The sequence below is a fragment of the Schistocerca serialis genome, chromosome 4 (assembly GCF_023864345.2).
Source record: "Schistocerca serialis cubense isolate TAMUIC-IGC-003099 chromosome 4, iqSchSeri2.2, whole genome shotgun sequence".
NCBI classification, from domain to species: domain Eukaryota; kingdom Metazoa; phylum Arthropoda; class Insecta; order Orthoptera; family Acrididae; genus Schistocerca; species Schistocerca serialis.
In genome coordinates this window covers 208,648,820-208,674,330 of record NC_064641.1, presented here as the reverse complement: position 1 = coordinate 208,674,330, position 25,511 = coordinate 208,648,820, and the positions used below count along the sequence as shown (strand labels likewise).

General features: G+C 42.9%; 1 protein-coding gene across 2 annotated transcripts in view; it reads right to left on the bottom strand.

Annotated features, from left to right (window-relative positions):
• The window catches only part of LOC126473675 (nucleoprotein TPR-like), a 398,029-nt gene that overhangs the window by 25,527 nt on the left and 346,991 nt on the right, over positions 1 to 25,511 (bottom strand). For both annotated transcript variants that reach the window (XM_050100910.1, XM_050100911.1), the window contains exons 24-26: positions 18,958 to 19,023; positions 12,494 to 12,814; positions 12,209 to 12,374 (exon numbers count right to left, since the gene is read on the bottom strand). In XM_050100910.1, the coding sequence (XP_049956867.1) occupies positions 12,209 to 12,374; positions 12,494 to 12,814; positions 18,958 to 19,023 (553 nt within the window). The remainder of the gene's footprint in view (positions 1 to 12,208; positions 12,375 to 12,493; positions 12,815 to 18,957; positions 19,024 to 25,511) is intronic.

Below are 25,511 nucleotides of genomic sequence, written 5' to 3'. Positions count from 1 at the left end.
CTACCTTCCTCACTTGGTTTTCTGACAAACAGTACAGGTTTTTTTTTTTTGAGACATCCTGTTTTATATTGATCCAGACACGCCTTGAAGAGATCATGTTTACCATCTTAATGCATGGATGAGTCAAGTTATGGTAGTGTTGGAAAACAGGATATTTAGATGCTTCAGGAATATAAGGGCAAACAATATGTGTTGACACACCAACCACAATTGTTTTCCTCCATGTGTCAAATGGTATGTTAATTTAAGTGATGTATGATAGCTGGACTGTCGCTGATGAAGCTCTTCGTCATCTTCTTGTGCTAGAGTTTGAGTTCTTCGTAGTTAACTGGAATGGATTCTTCAAGTCTTGATATCAGCAACATCATTTTCTTTACTAGATATATAATGCATATCCGTAGTAAATTGTGAAATATACTGGATATAACATAACTGGGTTAGCATTGCTTTGTCATTCTTATGCTTAAATGCATAAGTTAGAGGAGCATAGTTCATATAAATAATGAAGTCTTTTCCTTCTAATACATATTTGTAATATTTGACAGCCATGTATATACGAAGCAGCTCTTCTGTGCCATTGTGAACACTTTTGTAAAAAATCTAACTGGTCTCCATTGTTTACTTTGCCGGTGTTGTGGTGCAGCACCTGCCACCACGTCTGATGCATCCATAAATAATGTGAGTTGATTGTACAAACCAGAGAATGTCAAAAGCATGGCATTTGTCAGATCATATTTATATTTTTGGTACTGAGCAATTGTTTCTTCTATCCAGTCAATATGTCTTCAATCATTTTTAGTTGTAGCTTTCAATTGTCATTCAGTAAACCTTGGATTTCAGCATCATGTTCCAAGTGCCAACAGCAGGAACTTATGATCTCTAAAAATGCTTTAAGTTCACGAACCGTTTCCAGTCATTTATAGTTTGTTATTGTCACAACCCTTTCTGGATCTGGCTTTGTTCCTCCAGGGGTAATTAACTGTCCTACGAAACTTGGCTGTTGTACACCAAATACTGATTTTCCAACATTTTTTATATCATACTTATTCAGCTGATATTAAAATATCATTCAAATATGGGAAACAGACATCCAGTTTTCTTACAACTGCACATATAAACCTCTGAAACATACTAGGTGCATTACGAAGTCCAACAGGCACTTAATTACTAATGGAATTTGGTAAAATGCTTTCAGTAGGTCACTTTGAGACAGTATCCTCTAATTTTGAAGTATAACGTTTACATCAACTCATGGAACTGGATACAGGTCTGGGAGAGTTCTGTCATTCAAACAGCATTAATCTTCATCAACTGGCCACCGACTATTTGGCTTCATAACAAGGTGTAGTGACTAGCCCATTGTCATTGTGATTTAACAGAAGCTAAAGTTCTTTTTTATCAATTTGCAATTTGTGTGGGTCCAATCTACAAGCCTTGCTGTATACTGGTGGACTACCAGACACAGTGATGTATTGGTGCACTTTGGGCTTCAACACCTTTGTTACTGTGGGTGGTTTTGTTAGTTCAGTAAATTTCTCCAAAGATTTGGAAAACTGACCTGCACACACAGTGGGCTTAGTGAGTCTTTAGCATTCACAGTGGTTACCTCCGCTGGGATGTTTAATTTGGTGATGATGTCTATCAACTTTTTATTTTATTTTTGAGATCAATGAGTAAACCCAAAATGATGAAGGAAACTGAGTTTGGTATGTCTGCTACAATGAGAGGCCATTAAAAACTGCATTTGAGTCATAAATAAATGGTTAACAGCTTTAAATGTAAGTTTCTATCTCTGACCTGTTTGCAGCCTAAAGATTGAAGTCGCATAGTTAAAACTTCTTGCTTTTTGAAACTGGCATCTGCACTACTATCTACCAGAAAATATCTTCACCATTTCGATTGGTTGGTTGGTTTGGAAGATCAAAGGGACCAGACTGCGACGGTCATCAGTCCCTTTGTTCAAAAAACTAAAACCACCCAAAGAGAATAAAAACGAACAACAGGAAAGACGGCAGATGACACAGGACAAGAAAGACTCACACAGAGATCAGACGAAACAAATTGAAATCACACAGAGTGTAAAGGTGGTTGGCCGACCATAGAGATAAAAAAGGAAAAGCCAACCACCGAGAACACATTAAAAACTCAGTTTAAAAACCGTAGGCCAAAAGCCAGAATTAACACAAAACAATAAAATAAAACATAAACACTCAGAGTAATTGATAAAAACCTCCTACCCGAATAAAACGTAAAACTAAGCCAGCCATAGCAGGGTCATCAGTTAAAAGGGCAGGGAGCGTATCAGGCAGTGCTAACGTCTGCCTGAGCACAGCTAAAAGGCGACACTCCAACAAAATGTGGACCACAGATAAAACGGAGGCGCAGCGACATAGAGGTGGGTCCTCACGGCGCAATAAGTGGCCGTGCGTCAGCCGAGTGCGGCCAATGCGCAGCCGGCAGAGGACAACAGACTCCTGGCGGGAGACCCTAATGGACGACCGCCACACAGTCGTCGTCGCCTTGATAGGGCGAAGCTTGTTCGGCATGGGCAGGTTGGGCCATTCAGTGTCCCATATGTCGAAAATTTTTCGACGCAAGATTGCCCGCAAATCAGTCGCCGGGAGGCCAATCTCCAGAGATGGTGCACTGGTGATCTCTTTAGCCAGGCGGTCAACATTTTCATTGACGGGTATCCCAATATGGCCCGGGGTCCACACAAAGACCACAGAGCGGCCGCAATGGGCAAGAGTATGCAGGGACTCCTGGATAGCCATAACCAGACGAGAACGGGAGAAACACTGGTCGAGAGCTCGTAAACTGCTCAGGGAATCGCTACAGATCACGAAGGACTCACCTGAGCAGGAGCGGATATACTCTAGGGTACGAAAGATGGTGACCAGCTCAGCAGTGTAAACGCTGCAGCCACCCGGCAATGAACGTTGTTCGGAATGGTCCCCTAGAGTTAGCGCATAACCAACACGACCAGCAACCATCGAGCCGTCAGTGTAAACAATGCCAGAGCCCTGATACGTTGCGAGGATGAAAAGAAAGGGGCGGCAGAAGGCCTCCGGAGGGACTGAGTCCTTCGGACCCTGTGGCAATTCCAGCTGAAGGTGAGGGCGAGGCACACACCACGGGGGTGTACGCAGAGGTGCCCGGAAAGGAGGCGGAAGAGGTAAAGCCCCAAGCCTGGAGAGAAGCTCTCGGACGCGGACCGCGATCGTACATCCAGCCGTGGGCCGACGGTCTGGAAGACGGACGTGCGACTGTGGGAATAGTGGCCGATAGTTAGGATGCCCGGGCAAGCTGAAAACATGGGCAGCATAAGTGGCCAGCAAACGTTGGCGCCGTAACCGCAGTGGAGGGACACCTGCCTCCACTAGTATGCTGTCCACAGGGCTGGTACGGAAAGCACCAGTGGCAAGGCGTATCCCGTTGTGGAGGATTGGGTCCAGCACCCGCAACGCAGATGGGGATGCTGAGCCATAAGCCAGGCTCCCATAATCCAGACGGGACTGGATTAACGCCTGGTAGAGCCATAACACGGTAGATCGGTCGGCGCCCCAGCGGGTGTGGCTCAAGCATCGCAGAGCATTTAGATGCCGCCAACACATCTGTTTAAGCTGCTGAATATGAGGCAGCCAAGTCAACCGGGCATCAAAAACCACACCCAAAAACCTATGTGTCTCCACCACAGCAAGAAGTTCGCCGTCGTGATAAAGCGGCGGCTCCGGGTGAACAGTGCGTCGCCGGCAGAAATGCATAATGCAGGTCTTGGCTGCCGAAAACTGGAACCCATGAGCTACAGCCCAAGACTGAGCCTTACGGATAGCGCCCTGTAGCTGACGTTCAGCAGCTGCAATGCCAATAGAGCTGTAGTAAAGGCAGAATTCGTCAGCATACAGGGAAGCGGAGACAGAATTTCCCACCGCTGCAGCGAGCCCATTTATTGCAATTAAAAACAGGTAGACACTGAGGACAGATCCCTGTGGTACCCCATTCTCCTGGACTCGGGAGGAACTATAGGAGGTCGCGACTTGCACCCGGAAGGTACGATACGACAGAAAATTGCAGATAAAGATTGGCAGAGGGCCCCGAAGACCCCATCCATGAAGCGTACAAAGGATGTGATGACGCCATGTCGTATCGTACGCCTTCCGCATGTCGAAAAAGACAGCGACCAGGTGCTGACGGCGGGCAAAGGCAGTATTGATGGCCGACTCCAAGCTCACCAGATTGTCGGCGGCGGAGCGGCCTTTACAGAACCCACCCTGAGATGGAGCCAGAAGGCCCCGAGACTCCAGTACCCAGTTCAACCGCCGGCTCACCATCCGTTCAAGCAACTTGCAAAGAACATTGGTGAGGCTAATGGGACGGTAGCTGTCCACCTCCAAAGGATTCTTGCCTGGTTTCAGAATGGGGATAACAATACTTTCCCGCCATTGCGACGGAAACTCACCCTCGACCAAATACGGTTGTAAAGGTCGAGGAGCTGTCGCTGGCAGTCCACTGAAAGGTGTTTCAGCATCTGATAGTGGATGCTATCTGGCCCAGGAGCGGTATCAGGACAAGCAGCGAGGGCACTGTGAAATTGCCACTCACTGAATGGAACATTGTAGGATTCCGGATGGTCGGTTCGAAAAGAAAGGCTCCGACGTTCCATCCGTTCTTTAATAGAGCGGAAGGCCAGTGGGTAATTGGAAGAAGCGGAACTCAGAGCAAAATGCTCTGCCAAGCTGTTGGCAATTTCGTCGGAGTCTGTACAAACTGCTCCATTCAGTGAGAGCGCAGGGACGCTGACAGGGGTCCGATAGCCATATAGGCGTCGGATCTTGCCCCAGACCTTCGATGGAGAGACGTGGAGGCCTATGGTGGACACATACCGCTCCCAGCATTCCCGCTTGCCTTGGCGGATAAGGAGGCGGGCTCGCGCACGCAGCCGTTTGAAGGCGATAAGGTGGTCTATGGAGGGATGTCGCTTGTGACGCTGGAGCACCCGCCGGCAATCTTTAATCACGTCAGCAATCTCAGGCGACCACCAAGGCACAGTCCGCCGCCGAGGGGACCCAGAAGAACGGGGAATGGCAGATTCGGCGGCAGTAACGATGCCGGTGGTGACCGACTGAACCACCGCATCAATGTCATCATTAGAGAGAGGCTCAATAGCGGCAGTGGAGGAGAGCAAGTCCCAGTCAGCCTTATTCATAGCCCATCTGCTAGGGCGCCCAGAAGAGTGTCGCTGTGGCAGTGACAGAAAGATCGGAAAGTGGTCACTACCACACAGGTCGTCATGCACTCTCCATTGGACAGATGGTAAGAGGCTAGGGCTGCAGATCGAAAGGTCGATGGTGGAGTACGTGCCATGCGCCACGCTGAAGTGTGTGAAGGAACCATCGTTTAAAAGCAAAAGATCGAGCTGTGCCAAGAAATGCTCAATGGTGGCGCCTCGACCTGTTGCCACTGACCCACCCCACAGAGGGTTATGGGCATTGAAGTCGCCCAGTAACAAGAAAGGTGGCGGCAAATGGGCTATCAGCGCAGCCAGGACATGCTGCGCAACATCACCATCCGATTGAAGGTAAAGACTGCAGACGGTAACAGCCTGTGACGTCCACACCCGAACAGCGACAGCCTCTAAATGTGTTTGTAGAGGGACAGACTCGCTATGAAGAGAGTTAAGGACATAGATGCAGACGCCACCAGACACCCTTTCATAAGCTGCCTGGTTCTTATAATAACCCCGATAGCCACGGAGGGTGGGGGTTCGCATTGCTGGAAACCAAGTTTCCTGAAGAGCAATGCAGAAGAAAGGGTGAAGGCTGATAAGTTGTCGGAGCTCAGCTAGATGGTGGAAGAAACTGCTGCAGTTCCACTGGAGGATGGTATTGTCCATGACTGAGATAGGCGTGACGGGACTTGGAAGGCAGATTACGCCGCTAGGTCACCTGCTGCCTCCAATTGAGCACCTGTGCTAGTGCTATGCATGGTGTCTGAGGGACCGGCGAGCTCGAGGTCCTCAGCGGACGCCAGAATCTCCACCTCATCCTCAGATGCAGAGCTGGAAGGTTGTGGTGGGGTGGCTGCCACCGCAAGTTCCTTGGGTTTCTCACGCTGCTCCTTGGGTTTCACTGTCTGGGAGGGCTTCACCGATTTAGTCTCCGGGACGGAGGAGGATCGTGAAGCCCTACGGCCAGCTGATTGTGGGCACTTACGCCTCTGTCGGTCGTCAGCCTTCCCGCCTTTGGAAACCTGGGAAGGGAGGGACCCAAGGGACCCCTTGCGAGCGTGGGAAGCCGAAGAAGTTGGACACTTCGCCGGCTTAGAAGCGGGGACCGACGTCCCCGATGGGGGGGATGGTGTTGCTCCTGAGGTAGGTGGCGCCGGAGCAACCCGGTGGGTAGAGCCCCCCACTGGCGAGGGGGCAGGAGGAGTTGTACTACTCGTCGATCCGGCCGGAATTCGAGAAACTGATGGGGCTAGCACAGGTGTTGTAGCAGCGGTGTAGGAAGATGTCATTCTCACAGGATGGAGTCGGTCGTATTTCCTTTTGGTCTCAGTATAGATCAGTCGGTCCAGGGTCTTATATTCCATGATTTTACGCTCTTTCTGGAAGATTCGGCAGTCTGGCGAGCAAGGTGAATGATGCTCCCTGTAGTTGACACAGATGGGAGGCGGGGCACATGGAGTATTGGGATGTGATGGGCATCCGCAATCGCGACATGTGAGGCTGGAAGTGCAGCGGGAAGACATATGGCCGAACTTCCAGCACTTAAAGCACCTTATCTGGGGAGGGATATAGGGCCTGACGTCACATCGGTAGGCCATCACCTTGACCTTTTCCGGTAATGTATCCCCCTCAAAGGCCAAGATGAAGGCACCGGTAGCAATCTGATTGTCCTTTGGACCACGACGAACGCGCCGGACGAAATGTACACCTCGGCGCTCTAAATTGGCACGCAGCTCGTCATCAGACTGCAAAAAAAGATCCCTGTGGTAAATAACTCCCTGGACCATATTTAAACTCTTATGAGGTGTGATCATAACGGTAACATCCCCCAACTTGTCACAAGCAAGTAACCGTCGTGACTGGGCAGAGGATGCCGTTTGTATCAGGACTGACCCAGAGCGCATTTTGGACAAGCCCTCCACCTCCCCAAACTTGTCCTCTAAATGCTCGACGAAGAACTGAGGCTTTGTGGAGAGAAAAGACTCCCCATCAGCTCTCGTACAAACTAAGAATCGGTGCGAATAACTGCTACTACCATCCTGAGACTTACATTCCTCCCACGGTGTGGCCAGGTAGGGGAACGTTTTCGGATCGTATTTCTGAGCATTAAATTGAGCCCGAGAACGCTTAGAGACTGTTGGCGGCTGGCCACCAGCGGGAGACGATGTACCACGCTTCATTGCGGGTCATCCGCCCTGATGCCACCTACTCCAACCAAGGGACCTCCCCACGGGTGCCACCCAGCCGCAGCAAGAGCCACCTGGCAGGATGGCCGTTGCCGAGAGTCCCGATACCCCAGGAGGATAGGCATCTACTCCTTGGCATACGTGGGGAGTTAACGGCGAAGGCATCAGTAGAGCGATCCCTGTGGTGTCAGGGAGCTACAACCAACAGGGTACATGGCGGCCCCACCACAACGGACTGGCTACCGTGCTGGATGTTAGGTAACATGTGGTCCATGGTCGCCGTCAGTGCAGAAAGAGGCACCGCACAGTGCAAGGTGTAATCTGCATGCAAAAACGTAGTGATGCCCAAGAGATGGAGAGTGGGTAGGACTGCAATTCAACGACGGATAAGCTGGCGAAAGGTCTGACGCAAGATGGACACAATGCACCAAGTAAGGAGCCCTTTTCCAATCAGCTCGCTCTTCAGAAAATTTTGAGAGATGGAAGTCAAACCCAACAAGGGACCATCATATAAGGCCGAAAAGTATGAGACTCCTTTTAGTCGCCTCTTACGACAGGCAGGAATACCGCGGGCCTATTCTAACCCCCGAACCCGCAGGGGGCACACCACCAAAATAATGAGGTCAGGTCACTAAACCAAAGTTGTAGAAACTATTTACTGCACTAAAAGCTTGGTGGACATTGAAAGCAGCTTCTGAATCCAGACACTCAATGGAAAGATATGATAAAATGACTGTAAAGATGTTCATTATTAAAGCAGTAGAACAGCAATCTGACAGAATACTGTTCTTGCTTTTGAGTGATAAAGTCAGTGATAGTCGCACAAGTGGCAACCTCTTAAACCATCATTAAGTAATGAAGTTTTGAAGATTGAAGTGAATGCTGTAAATAGGTCAATATATTTCTTGACTCTCAAAGCATCTGGGATTTTTCTACCAGTTCTATTTCATGACAGAGGAGAGCTGACCCCTACACTTGTTGGTAATTCTTTTTATTCCAATCAAGCATGTTCAAGATGTATGAGTATAAGAATGGAAAAGGTAGCGAACCTACATAATGCAGAAGAACACTGAGGCAGTAGAGCAGATATTATGATCAAGTCAGAAAGCAAGTACTGTCACATACACATAAGAATAACTAAGAAAAGTGCTCAGTTATCTATTACCTTGTGTTTTAAATTCGTATATATATATATATATATATATATATATATATATATATGAATATAATAGAGGGAAACATTCCATGTGGGAAAAATATATCTAAAAAGAAAGATGATGAAACTTACCAAACAAAAGCGCTGGCAGGTCGATAGACACACAAACAAACACAAACATACACACAAAATTCTGCTTTCGCAACCAATGGTTGCCTCGTCAGGAAAGAGGGAAGGAGAAGGAAAGACAAAAGGATATGGGTTTTAAGGGAGAGGGTAAGGAGTCATTCCAATCCCGGGAGCGGAAAGACTTACCTTAGGGGGAAAAAAGGACAGGTATACACTCGCACACACACACATATCCATCCACACATACACAGACACAAGCAGACATTTGTAAAGGCAAAGAGTTTGGGCAGAGATGTCAGTCGGGGCAGATGTACAGAGGCAAAGATGAAGTTGAAAGACAGGTGAGGTATGAGCGGCGGCAAATTGAAATTAGAAATTAGCGGAGATTGAGGCCTGGCGGATAGCGAGAAGAAAGGATATGCTGAAGGGCAAGTTCCCATCTCCGGAGTTCTGACAGGTTGGTGTTAGTGGGAAGTATCCAGATAACCCGGACGGTGTAACACTGTGCCAAGATGTGCTGGCCGTGCACCAAGGCATGTTTAGCCACAGGGTGATCCTCATTACCAACAAACACTGTCTGCCTGTGTCCATTCATGCGAATGGACAGTTTGTTGCTGGTCATTCCCACATAGAACGCTTCACAGTGTAGGCAGGTCAGTTGGTAAATCACGTGGGTGCTTTCACACGTGGCTCTGCCTTTGATCGTGTACACCTTCCGGGTTACAGGACTGGAATAGGTGGTGGTGGGAGGGTGCATGGGACAGGTTTTACACCGGGGGCGGAATTTTGTGTGTATGTTTGTGTTTGTTTGTGTGTCTATCGACCTGCCAGCGCTTTTGTTTGGTAAGTTTCATCATCTTTCTTTTTAGAGATATATATATATATATATATATATATATATATATATAAGAATAACTAAGAAAAGTGCTCAGTTATCTATTACCTTGTGTTTTAAATTCATATATATATATATATATATATATATATATATATATATATATATATATATATATATAAAATTATTATTATTATTATTTTTATTATTATTATTATTTTTTTAGAAAACACCTTAACATGAACACCTTGAAATACGGGTCTGCTATTTGAATTCAGCAATTGTTATTTGACACTGTTTTGCAGTTCACCTCACAATACTTGTGAGATGAAAACTGTTGACCAGGTTAACCATTACAGAAGTTCTAGCTTGACGCAACCACTCTGATACATGAAGTTCAGAAGTGCAGTATCGTCTTTTGTAGAGTTTTGCTAACTTTTAGTCTACAAATGTACAATGGGCCAGACTTTCTAAAGTTTGTCAGTCACTTTCCAGTATTGCGGTCATTTGTGTCCGTTGAAGTATAGTGGAATAAATGTGTCTCTGCAATTGTTCAAGTCAAATTAAAGAGGACTGTATTGAACTTCAACACAGATTGCTGTCACTGAGGCTGGTAAGGTGAATGGCATACAAAGGGAATGCTGGGAGGGGGTTGGAGGGATGGGAGGAATGGTTCCCAGTGCCCGACATACTCCTTTTAGTGTTCAAGGAGTCATAGATCACTGGCCAGAAGACCTCCCGCATAACAGGATAGTAGCGTACTATCACTAGTGCAACTGGAGAGGCTTAATATCTAACTGCCTGTCTTTAACTTCAAAAAGCTATTACAATTAAAGAACCTCGTTGATTATAGTAACCGAGAGGGTCCTTGACAATGTGTGACCAACATGTTTAACACTTTTAGTAATAGCACACAAGGACATGGGGATAGTGATGGGATTTTGGCTTAACGCATTAAGCTAGCAGAGTTTTCACTCTTTGTGCCAACAACTCAATGCTTCCACTATTCAACAAGTTGCATCCTTTACTCACAAATTATTTACACCTTTTCAGATGCAACTGTCATAAGATTTTGTAGACAGTGGTTGAACATGATGAAAGCACAAGCAGACAACAAGATGTTGGATGTCTACACCTCATCACAGACATGGAGGTCGGAGACGTTTCTGCTTAGTACAATGCTTGTGCTTGTGCAAGTGCTTCAGAAGATACCATTCAGCACACACTGTTGAACACGGGGCTCCACAGCAGACAACCCCCATGTTTTCCCATGCTGACCAAATGACATCATCGATGATGATTGCAGTAGGAATGGGATCATATGGAGTGGTCTGTCACTTGATCAGATGAATCACATTTCCTGTTACACCAGGTGGATGGCCATGCCTCATGTACTGATACAGTGTCTGCAATGGAACGACAGCTCAAAACTTGTGTCACACAATGTTTGTGTGTGTGTGTGTGTGTGTGTGTGTGTGTGTGTGTGTCAGGGGGAGGGGGTTTAGTATATGCTATCGGCGACATTCACTGGACTTTCATGGGAGTTGTGGCAGTAATTGAAAGCAATAACTGCTTCACAACCTGTGCCATTCCTTCCCCAATGCCACTGTTTTTGAACTATGTGGATGCTTACGACAGTGGCATGTAAACAGGTGACCAGCTTCAATTTCCAAGACACTAATTCCTAGGTGAAAGGCCATAACAAACAGGCCTCTGTGGACTATGTGACCATTATTGCGTACCATCTACATCCCTTTGAGCTTGATGTCTTATTCAACACCAATGGCATCTTCCAGAAGGATAGCTTTTATTGTCTCAAGGCCAGAATGTGCAACAGTGGTTTTAGAAAAGTGAACTCACATTGATGTCTTGGCAACCAAATTTGTCTGATATCAACCCTATGGTGCCTCCTGGGCACCAGCTACACACCCACAAACTACCAGCCTTTAATTTAAAGAATTTGTATGACCTGTGCATAGACATCTGGTTTCACATACATAAAATTTTTTATCAAAGACTTGTGAAAATTCACTATACTGGTACCAAAGTTGAAGAGATGTGCGATGAAGGAAGGGTAGGAGGTTGGTGAAGGAGGGGGAGGCAGAGGTGGAGGGGGAAGAGGAGGAGGGGGATGGAGGGGGAGGGGGGACGAGGAGGGGGACAGTGGTGGAGGGAGGGAGGAAGAAGGGAGGGAGGGAAAGGGGGAGGGAGGGAGGAAGAAGGGTGGGAGGGAAAGGGGGAGGGAGGGAGAGAGGGAGGGAGGGGGAGGAGGGAGGGAGGGGCAGGGGAGGAGAGAGGGGGAGGGGAGAGGGGGAGGGAGGGGGAAAGAGAGGTAGGGGATGGGGAGAGGGGGAGGGGAGGGGGAGAGGGGGGAGGGAGGGGGAAAGAGAGGTAGGGGAGGGGGAGAGGGGGAGGGGAGGGGGAGGGGAGTGGGAGGGAAAGAGAGGTAGGGGAGGGGGAGAGGGGGAGAGAGGGAGGGGAGGGGGAGGGGGAGCTGAGGGGAGAGAGGGAGGGGTGGGGGAGAGGGAGGGGGAGGTGAGGGGAGAGAGGGAGGGGAGGGAGAGAGGGAGGGGAGGGAGAGAGGGAGGGGAGGGGGAGAGGGAGGGGAGGGGGAGAGGGAGGGAGGGGAGGGGGGGGAGAGAGAGAGAGAGAGTACTCTTGTGCTTAGAGCTTACCCAGGACTGTTACTATATTCTCATCAACATCATCATCTTCCTCTTCCTCTTCTTCCTCTTCAACATCTTCCAGCTGCCCTGGTGGAATGGTTCTTGTAAGAGTCATGACAGTTTCACGTTCAACGGGCTCATGCTGATGCAAAATGTCTTCCTGTTCTTCAGCATCCTATGGATGAAAATTAAATGTTTCTCTAAGTATAAAAAAGTCGATGAAGTAAAATAAAGAGAAAAAAGATTATTTCAATTACTAATCAAAGAGTGTATAAAATGAATTATAATATTTACCTGAAATTCTTCTTCATAATCATATGCATCCTCATTATCCTCTTCTGCATAATCTGGTTCCACACCACACACATATGGTTGGTGTTCGTCTCCACTAGCATATTCAGCTTCACCATTTGGATGATGGTACTGGCTGTCTTCTTCCACATGCTGGTAGTGTGGATCACCAGCATGTTCCTGGTACTCAGAACTGTCAGCTGGGTCCTGATACTGACTATCGTCTTCTGGTGTGTGATATTCAGGGTCCTCCTCTCCCTGGTACTCTGGTGCACCAGTATCATTTGTATATAGTGGGTCATGATACTCTGGTTCTTCTGTATCCTAGAGCAAAAATATTTCCCGTTCATATAGTGAGATGTTTCAACTCATATGATCCTAATGTGACATATGAATCGGCAGTTCACTTCAAATTCTATCCAACAAAATATTTCCCCCTTCCCAAAAATCTTTCTAAGATCAAAGCCTTCAATTAAAATCTCAGAGATAAGCACTATCGTGAAGCACATTGGTACATGGTACCAAAATGTAATATGGGACTTCACTGAAACAGATAACATCAATCCTGATTTGCAAAATGCAAATCCATTCATAATATGGAACTAGTTGGAAGAGTGGGTTAGATGCATCTAAAGCCCAAGGACTCAGTTACAGAAATAGGTGTGCCAAGTCAGTAGCAACTAACTTTGAGGTTCCAAACTAAAAAAGGGATTGATGGCTCAATGATAAGAAATTATATTTTCATAGATAACCTTAAACCTAAAAACAAGCAAGAAACAGATACATCTAAAGTAAGTGAACTTAAAAATAAAAGGAGATGAATAAATTACTTGGGATTAAAACCAAGAACAAGCAAATAACAGAGGAGGTACATGAAAATCAGGAGCTAACTTAAGAAAGAGCTTGCAAGAGTGGAATGGTGGAGAGGAGTGGTGCTGATGGGTGGTGGTGGTGGTGGTGGTGGTGGTGGTGGTATTTGCTTCGATTTATTTAGAAAAACCACAGAAAATCTAAATCAGAGTCTGGGTGGGGATTAGAGCCTCTAGCCCACCACAAGATACAAGGCCAGACTGTTAAAAATAGCACAGCCTCTTCTATAAAAATGAAGAAAGATGGAACCAGAAGAGGAGCAGAAACTGAGAGAAAGGGCGGTGAATTTTACAACAATTAAAGGAAGAAGCCTGGAGGTAACAATTTTTTAAGATAGAACAAAATGACTGCCCATAACAAAAGAGTGAGAGTTTTGAGGAAGACTGTTTAATTCCACAAGAACATTTCTTGTTATAATGACTCAAGAGAACCGTCTCATAAAAATTGCATTTTCATTTGTGTGAAACATAGCAGTGCTTTAATGTCAGAACCTGCAGAACTCTGAGAAACGATAAACAAAGCCCAGCTAACAATCTGCCATATAGTGAAAGAATAAGGTGGTTAGATGTGCCCAAGAATTGGAATGAGGTGGCTCAGCTTATGAAATTGTGATAGGAGTACAGGACATATGTAAGAAGTACATTAATGAAATTTAGAAGAAATATGATTAATGAATCTATTACACAAATAACACACACCAAACAACAGGTGCACAACAGAAGTGAATCAATTAACAGAGAAAGTTGAAGTTTACAACTGATTTGAACAATGTAAGCAATAAGATGATTTGTGTGGAGGTTCATATAGATACAGATTTGGCTTGAAAATAGAAACGTCACATCATAATGAACTAAAAATCAGATATAATGGTATCAATCAAGTTGTAGAATTGAGACTGTGATTTTTAAAAAGTATTGTATTTCCAACTCCAATCATCATCTGACAAATTTCAAGTGGAATTAAGACACTTTCACTTTCTCAGAAAAAAATAATAATACAATACTGATGAAAATTAATAGATTGTGAGGCAAGTTTGACAAGTCCATCTGACTTTCTAGTACAGAATTCTTCTCTTGTTAGACAGACTTTGCTCCAAGCTTATTACCTCTGAGTTACTGCATCCTTGCTTAAAGCATCATATTATCCTGACAAAAATGATGTGGGTGTTTCCAGATTCTGAAGGCAGGATATAACTTACATGACTCTCATTGTCGATTGGTCTTGCAAGGGAATGGTCCAATAAGACATGTCAAAACCTACCCCGAAATTTTTTACACAGGAAGAAGACAATGAAAGAAATGCACTGCCAAAATTTCAACTGCTAAGAGGCACTGCAACTATGCTGAAGTAACACATTTTTGCCACGTGAAGAACAGCCTATAACAGCAGTTTGTACAGCCCTGCCCACCTAGCGCACGACTCGGCAAATGATTCACGCAGCGTCGTGCAGCAGAATTATCCAGATTTCACAGACACCAATTTTAAGCACCTAAAACCTGGTTTACAATGGAGTGAATGGAAGTGAACACGTGTGAATGACCATTTGCAGAAAATTCACTACCATTCACTTGCATATGGGTAGAAACGTTTATACTAAGGGAATGGAAGAGAACATGATGCAGTGAACACTGCCTATGAATGCTGTATTATTAGTTTTTAGTTTTTGGAGCTAATATTCGGCATACAGGATACAACTATATTTTGTTAAGAGCCACAATGTGAAATTTTGCTATTCAGTGACGATTACTTTGCAGGGCGAGTGCACTATTCTTGACAGAATATGCAAAATGATGCAGGGAAGAAGAATTTCAGTTTCTCAATTTGTATGGAAGCATGACAAGCATGGAGATCGTGCACTTTACACAGAATTGCATTTCCACCTCTCCTTAGCACTGGTCACAATTTACCTAGTATGTCGACTGCCATTTTTCCCTGGCTTCTCATTACCATTGAGAGGAAATTTATAAACAGAACACTAATTACCAATGTAGAGCAAACAGGTGACACAGCTGGCATTTCCACTATCCTTATAAGGTCTAACGATCATTCGCACTCGCAAAACAAAGATGGTCTGGTGGCAAAGCACTGCTTCATAATCCAGAGAGTGCGGGATCAAATCCTATTCAGACCACAACTTTTTCATATGATTTTTAACCGAGCAGTCTTATGTGGTTCGGATTCCATGTTAAAACTTCAAGTCTCCATTCCCCGATTAGAACTGGGGAAGATTTGGTACACGGAAGCAGCTGCAGTGCCATCCAGTTGAAAGAAATGCAAGAGGCCTACCGGGTGCACCAGACAGAATTCTCTTTTGCTCATGCTTGTTAGCTCATTTGCTCCAGTGAAAATCTGGCTTAAACTATACAAACATTTTTTTGAATAACTTCATGTCAACAGTTCAATTATTGCACATGAAATTCTAATAAAAGTGGCTAGCAGAGAAAATAAAATCACAGCAGTGTTTGATGTCACAGATGACTTCCATCAACCAGGACTTGTAATTTGTTGAAATGAAATGTGTCTTGCAGTACTACATTTCATAACAGTTCCTGTAGGCCATTCCTTATAATAATGAGCACTGTAAATTAGACTATCAGAGAAATAGTTCTTTGTTTATTCCCTGTAGTCATCACAAAAATGCGAAGTTCTACTGAATGACAAAAACAAACATTTTTCTTGCACCAGGCACTCCGGAGAAAGGAAAAATTGATGCAGTCAGGCACTTTGCAGTAACCAGTAGTTTCATTTAGACAGAACTGGGATGGAGTCAGAAATGGTCCTGGCCATTGTTCTGCATACTGCACTGCATACCAGGCATACTTGATCAAATTCGTAAAGCGTGGCAAAGAAAACTGGTAATGCACAAATCACTGGAGCTTAAGAATACTGTTCTGCTGATAAACCTGAAATGAGAGAGATGTAGCAGAAATTATGTTGTCTGATAATTTCCTGAAAAATGCTTTCCACTGTAGAAAAAATTCTTTATCGAAAGGTTGAATCACACTAGTAGTTCCAGGTGGAATCCACATTATATCTATGGATTTTTTGTCGTCTTCCACAAAAACAGAGGCATCATTATGTCCAGACCATGAATCCAACAAAAGCAATGAATTAGTTCCTCAGCTGGAAGGAATACGTTTCGAACAAAATGTTGAAAATTATTCTTTCCCATTTTTCCAGATTTTGATACATCGAGTACAAGATTTTTGCAACTAAACAGTCTATTTTTTTATCTTCGGTCCTAATTTGCATTGCGGTTCTTGAAGACAGATATACAGCTGTGGAAACAGTACACCACTGAAACTTATCACTGGCATTATCATACACGAATTCACTCAGTCTTCTTTTCACACCAAAATGATAAAGTGTGGTGTGCATGCATTTTTTTCATGAAACCTGACTGATCAGCATTATAAACAGCAACTGCAGGGATAACAGCAAGTTTCGTCTTTTCGTCAGCTATGAATTTCTCTATAGCACTGTCTATCACTGGCAGCTGCTCTACACGTTTACATCATGTAAACTTTGTAATTTTGTGACTTTCTATTCTGTACAATTTCTTGAACCTGTGTAGCCAGGTCAGTGAAGTCTGAAAATTAGCAATGTTCATGTCACATGCAATTCGGAGGGCCCAGTCTCGTAGATCCCCAACGGTAATGGTGCATAGGAGCAGTTCTAATTCTTTCATATAGGTCTTCATTCAGATGGTTTTGGGTTTCCATTGGGTGCACATTTCTTATTTCATGTAATTCACTATTCCATTTGTACAGTTCATGCTCCGATTTTACGAAACAAAAACACCTTTGCACACTGCTTAACTTCAAGCATTTTTTTCCTCCTCTGTTTAACCAATATTTCACTGCCTTTTCTTTGTTGCTGAAAGCTGGCTCGGAAGGTATTCTTCTTCAGAGCTGTTACTGGAGCAGTTGATGTCGTCCAAACCACAATTCATGGAATCATCACAGCTATTTCCTATTTCTTCTAATGTATCCACAGTTTCAAACGAAATGTCGATATCACTTGAAAGAATGTCAAGGAAATCAGCTAACAAATGACACACATGTACATCCACAAGAGCAGCAGGTCATTTCAGTTAGAAATCACGTTCTTCATATGTTATCATTGCTAAATTGAGAATGTTAACTGGATTCCACATTACTGTGAAACTGGAAGAAAAGAAAAAAGGTACTATTAGCAGGCATGCCTTACGAAAGCAAAATAAATATTAATTCAGCTTTATCTGTATTGTCAATACTTAACAATACTGCAAAATCAACTTATAATTTGTAATGGATGTTACTTGAGTGGCTAATTCGAGAGGTGGTGGTGGTGGTGGTTAGTGTTTAACGTCCCGTGGACAACGAGGTCATTAGAGACGGAGCGCAAGCTCGGGGTAGGGAAGGATTGGGAAGGAAATCGGCCGTGCCCTTTCAAAGGAACCATCCCGGCATTTGCCTGAAACGATTTAGGGAAATCACGGAAAACCTAAATCAGGATGGCCGGGGACGGGATTGAACCGTCGTCCTCCCGAATGCGAGTCCAGTGTGCGAACCACTGCGCCACCTCGCTCGGTAATTCGAGAGAATAGTGACTGTGTACTGCAGTGTCAAAGAAACTATCGATGAATGGTAACCTGAAACATCCTCTGCAAATTACGATCGGGCTGTCCCGTGTTTCCTGTTTACAAACATACCACTGACCTCAGCTGTGTGTGCCTAGTTGTGCATGCACAGTTGCTACGGTGTCAGCAGGAGTATACATTTCTACGTGTCAGCAGGGGTATACATTTCTACCACCGCCTGGCACGCTACAAATTTGGCAATTTTCAGCCTTTTTTTTAAATACTTGCAGTGTCTGTCAGCAGCTAAAATTTTGACAGTGCATATGTTTCGTTGTCTTCTTGCTGTGTAAAAAATTTCAGGGTAGGTTTCAACATGTCTTATTGGACCATTTGCTTGTTAGTCTATGCTACTCTTTTTCCTTATGGTTTCTCCATTCCCTTTTACAGGTTTACTTCCATAGGATAAACATTCTGCATCGTCTCTCTTCTAACACCTAAACCCTTTTCCAGTATTTGATTTTCATTAGTGTAGGTTATTAATTATTTAATTTTATATTTTATTTCAAGCCTTTTATTATACTTTCGATTAATAATAATATTGTGGTGACACAATATTTCACTTGATTCCATCCAGTTTTAATTTATGCACTTTTTTTGCCATTTCTGCCTATTTATTTCTTATGAAATCAGTTCTCATCTCTGATACATCAGTTGTCAGCAGTAATTACAATTAGCAGCCTGGATTATTAATTATGGCTGAGAATCTATTATTACTTTCAAGTTATTTCCTATTCCTTGTGGCTCTACTAACAAATGTCTAAATTGTTCTTTTCTTGTTTAAAATCTCTGCATCATCTGTAATTCCAAGTATCTGCTTTGCCTGAAAGCTGAAGTTTTAACTGTGTTCTTAAACACGCATTGATCTACCAGACCTACAAAAATTGTTTCTGTTTTGGCTGCTGGTTATTAGAGGTTTTCCATCTATCAAACTATCATTGCTATTAATTATTGCAAACTTATTGACAACATAACGTACCTGAGCAGTATTATCTTCTTCTTCTGCTAGGTCAACAAGGCATACATCATCTTCCTCAGAGCGAACCTTTAAATCCAGGGAAAAAAAAATCAAGTTCCATTAAAGACACAGGCAGAGCCAGATATTAGTTGCAAAACAGAATAATTTAGAATGGAACTGAAATCATGACAATGAAAGGAAAATAATCATTACTTTAAACTAAATAAATAAAATGAACACAAACTGCATGTAGCTATGGAAATGGTCCATCAGCCACATTGTCCGTAGTGCAGACTATTATTATCCCTTCTAGAGGACCTTTATTTAACTCATTTCATCTCTAGCCACTGCTTCACTTTCACTTCCTTCTTCTTACAATACTTGGAGGCACTTTTATTTAGCACTGATTAGTCATTAATTTTCCATTTATAAGGTCTCAATTTTTGTACCTTGGTTAACTTTTGAAACAATATGGAAGGAAGATTATAGAGCAAGTTAATAAAGTGTACAAGGTACTGTTTCGAGTAAAACCAAAATGTAGATGTAAAAGGGAATGATGACCAGGCACTTAATCCATAATATATAAACAATTGTTCAACCACAATGAGGCATACCTGCACAACATTTTTCTGCATTACACTGACACTATAGATTTATTTATACCCACTGTTAACACCATTTCTCCAATAATTGCTTGTAATGATTCAAGGAATTGTGATTATTTTGTTCACTTGGATTTGTGGTTCCTCCACTTGTATCCCACATGTTTTTAAATCTGTTCCTGAAAATTATATTTACAGCACTTAACATTATGCTTCTCAAGCGTATCTCGTTTCTTACATTTTTCTGCTATTTCTTTTTCTTTGTCCTTTGCCGTGGTTCTACTGAATACTCCCTGCATTACATAAACATCTCCCTCCCCCTCAATGGAAACATGAGACAAAAAAAGGCACTATATCAAACAATTCCAATATTGTTTCTTTGTCTGGTTAGATGACAATGATACGTAAACTTCTGAAGACTGTATTCTTAGAGTGTCTGTTCTGTTTGCACAACTACACGAGACGATTTCCACTGTCGACATTTTGTTGGTGCTTACGAAAAATTTGGAGCAATAGAAAATATGTTGGAATAGTCCAACAAGGAAACACTAACAGTAAATAATTTGAACAGGCACATGCTGCAGTGAGGAGTCTGCAGTGTGAAGTTTAGTTGGGCAGTGATACAATACAGAAATAAATTTTTAAGAAAATTACTCCAGATAGAATGGACACAGCTTTGACCAGAGGAGGGCTCTGTCTACAGCACAATTTAATGACATCATACCCATACTTAAACAAATACATATGTATCTGGTTGCAGAGATTAAACTTTCATTTGGCAGAAAAACAAATAACATTTCATCCTTATTAGTTGTTCTTCTAATAATCAGTTGATATTTACAACATTCTGGGTGCATCAATTTTCTGTCTTTTTTTTAATTTCAGTACTTTGGTGGATTTTGTATGAATGTCTCCCAGCATATCCACTTACTTACAATGTACAATAAGTAAAAATTGCTCTCTCTCTCTCTCTCTCTCTCTCTCTCTCTCTCGCTCACTCGCCTTAGTTAAGGATTTTGATTCTACACCCAATTTATTGTCTTGTTTTTCCTGATTAAAGATCAAGTTTTATATCAAAGATTTAGTGTAGTTTGTACATTCACTTCAATCTTTATACAGACTGTTATCATTTTTCTACATTCTAGACAAGAGATGAGCTTTTAATTATAAAGATTAGAGGGAAAGGAGGCATTGTATAACAAGAGACAGCAGTTACCATGTTTTATTATCTTGCTAGTAATCCGCTACAGTTTTACATCAAAGATTTTGTGTAGTTTGTACATTCACTTCGATCTTTATACAGACTGTTATCAGCTTACTACATTCTGGACAAGATATGACCTTTTAATTATAAAGATTAGACAGAAAGGAGGCACTGTATCAAGCAGTGACCATGTTTTATTATCTAGTAATCTGCCACACAGCTTAGCATAAGAAGCTCTAAATGTCTATGGCCAGACGACTGGGTGGCAAAGCGGTAATTTTATTTATGGGCCACTGCGAAGAGTTACGACTAAAGTTCAGAAAATGACTTTAGGTAACTTAATAATATCACTTTCACAGTAAGGAGCATGCATTCTCAGGATGCACGAATGCTGTGTGTTTCATATTTAATAGGCATTCAAATGACGTCTCACGGCAAAAATGAGAGCTGCAAGCAACCATGCCGCCCACTCCACCCTGAATCAGTCTATGTATTAGTAAAATCCATATTAATATCCCAACAATAGTTCCAGAGACTATCTTTCACATACAGACAAAAAAAAAAAAAAAAATGCGGCAGGGGACTTCAAATTACATAATGTATAGAAGAAGAACATGTGTGTAGATATACAGGGTCAACAATAATAAAATAAGACAAACTGAAAGCACAGCTTACAGACTGGAAATGTAAGAAAAAAAGGTCTTATGAACATGTGTCTGGAAGTGTATCATTGCCACAGTAGATGGCTCTGACAAATGAGAGTTCCTCTGACCACATGCTCTGCATTCCTTATGTGTTGCAGGCAGCATGACTGACGCAGCGTCCTGTAAGCATCATAATGGTCCACTATTCAAATCAGGAACAAGCCAAGATGGTGTTTGTGTACAGCCAAGCAGACAGAAACAGTCGAGAGGCAGGATGGCTATATTGTGACTAGTACACTCAGAGACACCATATACATCACACAATTTTTCAAGTCCTTTTTGTGTGTCTGAGTGATCACAGGTATATTCAGACAGACGAACATGAAGGGAGGTGGTGGACTCTGCGTACACCAAATCTGGAAGTCTAGGTTCCCCAAGATATTCAGATGAACCCTAGTACAAGCTCCAGCAAGTGACACGCCAACATGGTGTACGCCACGGTATGATTATTCTGCATAACAACCACTACTATCCCTATCAGCTGCAAGAAGTGCAGAATTATCAACACCGGATTTCCTTCTACAGGAATGATTTTGTCGATGATTTTGCACCAGACTATCACAATTATGGGATTTCTGTCATCAGTCCTCTTTACTGACAAAGCAATATTTACCAGAACTGACACCATCAATCTGCATAATCCTCATCTGCAGATTACAGACAACCCTCAGGGAATAGTTGAGGCATCTTCTCAGCATCGGTACGGCATCAATGTGTGGGCACAGATTCTTGGCAACCACATACTTGGGCCGGTTATTATTCCACAATGCCTCGCTCGAGGAACATACCTGGATTACCTGCATAATACTCTGCTTCGGCTGCTTGAGAATGCATCTTTGGGAATACGACAGGTTATGTGGTTTGTGCATGACAGAGCACCGCCCCACTTATGCTTTACAGTCCACCGACACCCCGACATCTCAACATCTTCCCCGGATGCTAGGTAGGACGAGGAGGCCCTGTAGCATACCCTGCGAGATCACCAGACTTAAAACACAAGATTTTTACCTCTGAGGGCATCTGAAAAGCACTGTGTATGCTGAAGCAGTTCCTGATGTGTAGACACTTCAAAGGCGTGCTAACAACACTGTGATGCTATTCAGAGGCGCCAGAACATGCAAAAGAGTGAGAGAGTGAGGCAATTCATGACGTGATGTGTGAACACATGCACTGCATCCTATGGAGGCCACTTTGAACATTTGTTGTGACGTGCATGTGATGCAACTCTGTATTGTGTTCCAGGATGATTTGTTGTCATTACACGCGCACGCGCGCGCGTGCGCACGCACGCACGCACGCACGCACGCACGCACACACACACACACACACACACACACACACACACACACACACACACACACACACACACACAGTCCACTGGACCTTTTTTCAATTTCCCCTAAGGAACCCATCCCTGCAGTTTGTTGGCTTTATTATCCTGTATAGTATCTGATAATAATAGTTTCATGTGACTCAAGGGTGTAGTGCAAGTCTACAATTAGACACTACTTTACATCCATAGTGGACAAAACTGACTTGAGCCCTCAAGATGACCGGTGAGCCAAAAAATTAAAAGTACCAGAATGGAAGATGACAGTATTTCACACAACCACGATGGATTGTTGACCTGAGTGGAAAACCACTGTCATTGCACAGCACACTGAAGATGGAATCGACATCCTCAATCTTGCAGCCCGAACTTACAGGCAGAAGAGAGCAAAAGACATCAATGTATATATGTAGAGATGAGAAGACATGGACATAAGTCTAGATTACAATGTGCACCAGATGATGCTGGTAGTAGCAACTGTCCTCCATTTTCTTTTCACCTCTGAATGGCTTAATTTGGCTTATGCATTTGACTAGCCAAGGATATTTTCAATTTCCTGCCTGACATCTAACAGCAATCTGTTACAGACTTGTGCACCATAATATGAAACCCCATTGTGAAGCCTTGACAGAAATGATTAGTCAAGTTGGAACTTTTTTCTACAATATATTTGGGATAAATGTCAGCACTGATCTTAAAAATTGAAATGCTTTATTTTAGAGATCGATTTCGGTCACTGTATGACCATCTTCAGTGCTTAAAATACATACGAGCCAACACACATGAGGATCTTAACACAATTGTGGCCCAATTTATAATTACCATCAAACAAATACAGAAACAGAAAAATACACACAGAAATACAGATTCTCATACATACCAAATTATTTGAACCTTGTGGGCCCATATAACAGCACAACATTTTCTATGAAGTGTAACATGTACTGTTATGATTACTTCCAACAGATATCTTTACTCTTACTGTATACAATACTTCAAAAAATTTACAGACAAGTCTCTATTGTAACCTTAGTAGTTGCCGATCCAATGTACAGTATGCTTATAGCATACACAGCTAACTAGCTAAGCTTAGTATTGCAAAAACAAGCATCATAGTGCCCCTATATTCCAAAGCGTAAAACACAGAAATCAAATAATAATAATAATTAAAAAAAAGATCAATAAAAAACCAAAGCTTACATAAAAATAACATGATGTTTTCTTACTGTCAGAAGTCATTGCAAAACTTTAAAAAATGCAGTACAGGCATAATAAAAATACAATAAAGTTACGTCCTCTGATGTAAAGTACAAGATAAAATTTTATGGGAGTACACCTAATGTAAAAAAACATAGTGATTTCTTAAAAACAAGTACAGAAAAGTTTAACATCAAAAACAGCCCTTCTACATTTCCAAAAAAACATCGATTAAATGTCAAAACATTAATCCTTTGCAATGGGGTGTTAGCCCTCTCTTGTCATACTCAAAGACTTGACCAACTTAATGACTGACATTATCAGCATAAATTCTTAACAGACATTTACAAAAAGTAATTAAAAAAACAACTTAATAAAATAATCTCCGCTTTGATGTACCAGACCTGTAACACTACTCTTTGTCATGTGAGCAACTGATTTCAAATTTCAGTAACAAAAAAGAGAGCGATTATGGTAACTTTAATGAATAAACAGGCATATGCCACACATAAATAGCAAACAGGGCTCTAAAATAAAACTAGCAACGTAGTATATTACTACAGATATGCTGACAATACTGTTTTCTTAATCAAAGGAGAGAGTGCTGAAGTTGATGAAGGCATTTTTCAATTTTGCTCTCAATATACTGCTTAGATCACTATAACAGAAGCTGATTTCAAAATTGATTGTACAATGTGGGTGGTTTGAATAGTTCTTGGAATCTCCATGAGAGGTCACCACTAGCTCGACAAATTGTCCACATGATATTCATTGGACTGTTGCCTGTAATCACATGCTACGTCAGTGCTCTTGGAAGAGTGCTGTGGCGGTGACGTGGCTCTGTTGTTGTTGTTATTGTTGTTGATCCCATGAAGTGATTTGCGAAGATGGAAAAAAAATGGAGATTCGAGCAGTGATTAAGTACGTCGTAAAGAAAGGTATGAAAGCATAGGATATTCATACTGATTTCCAGAATACACTGGGGAACTCTGCTCCTTCATATTCAACTGTTGCAAAGGGGGCAAATGAATTTAAATTTGGCCGCGAGAGCTTAGATGATGATCTGCGCAAAGGCTGGCCAAGATGTGTCACTACTCCAGAAATCATTGCAAAAGTGCACAAAATGATCATGAAGGATTGCTGATTGAAAGAGTGTGAAATTGCTCTCGCTTGCCAGATGTCATCTGAAAGGGAATATCACATTTTAACTGAAGAATTAGAAATGAAAAAATTATCTGCAAGATGGATGCCACAACTCTTGACGCTGGATCGAAAACACATGAGAATGGAAATATTGGAACAATGTTCGGCCCATTTTAGGAAAACGAACAAGATTTTTTGGGCTGGTTTGTGACCACAGATGAAACTTGGGTGCACTACTATACCCCAGAGACAAAACAACAGTCAAATCAGTGGAAACATGCTGATTCTCCGCCAACAAAGAAAGCAAAGACAATTCCTTTGGCGGGATAGGTAATGGCATCAGTGTTCCGGGATGCAAAGTGGATTCTGTTTGTAGATTATCTCCCCACTGGCCA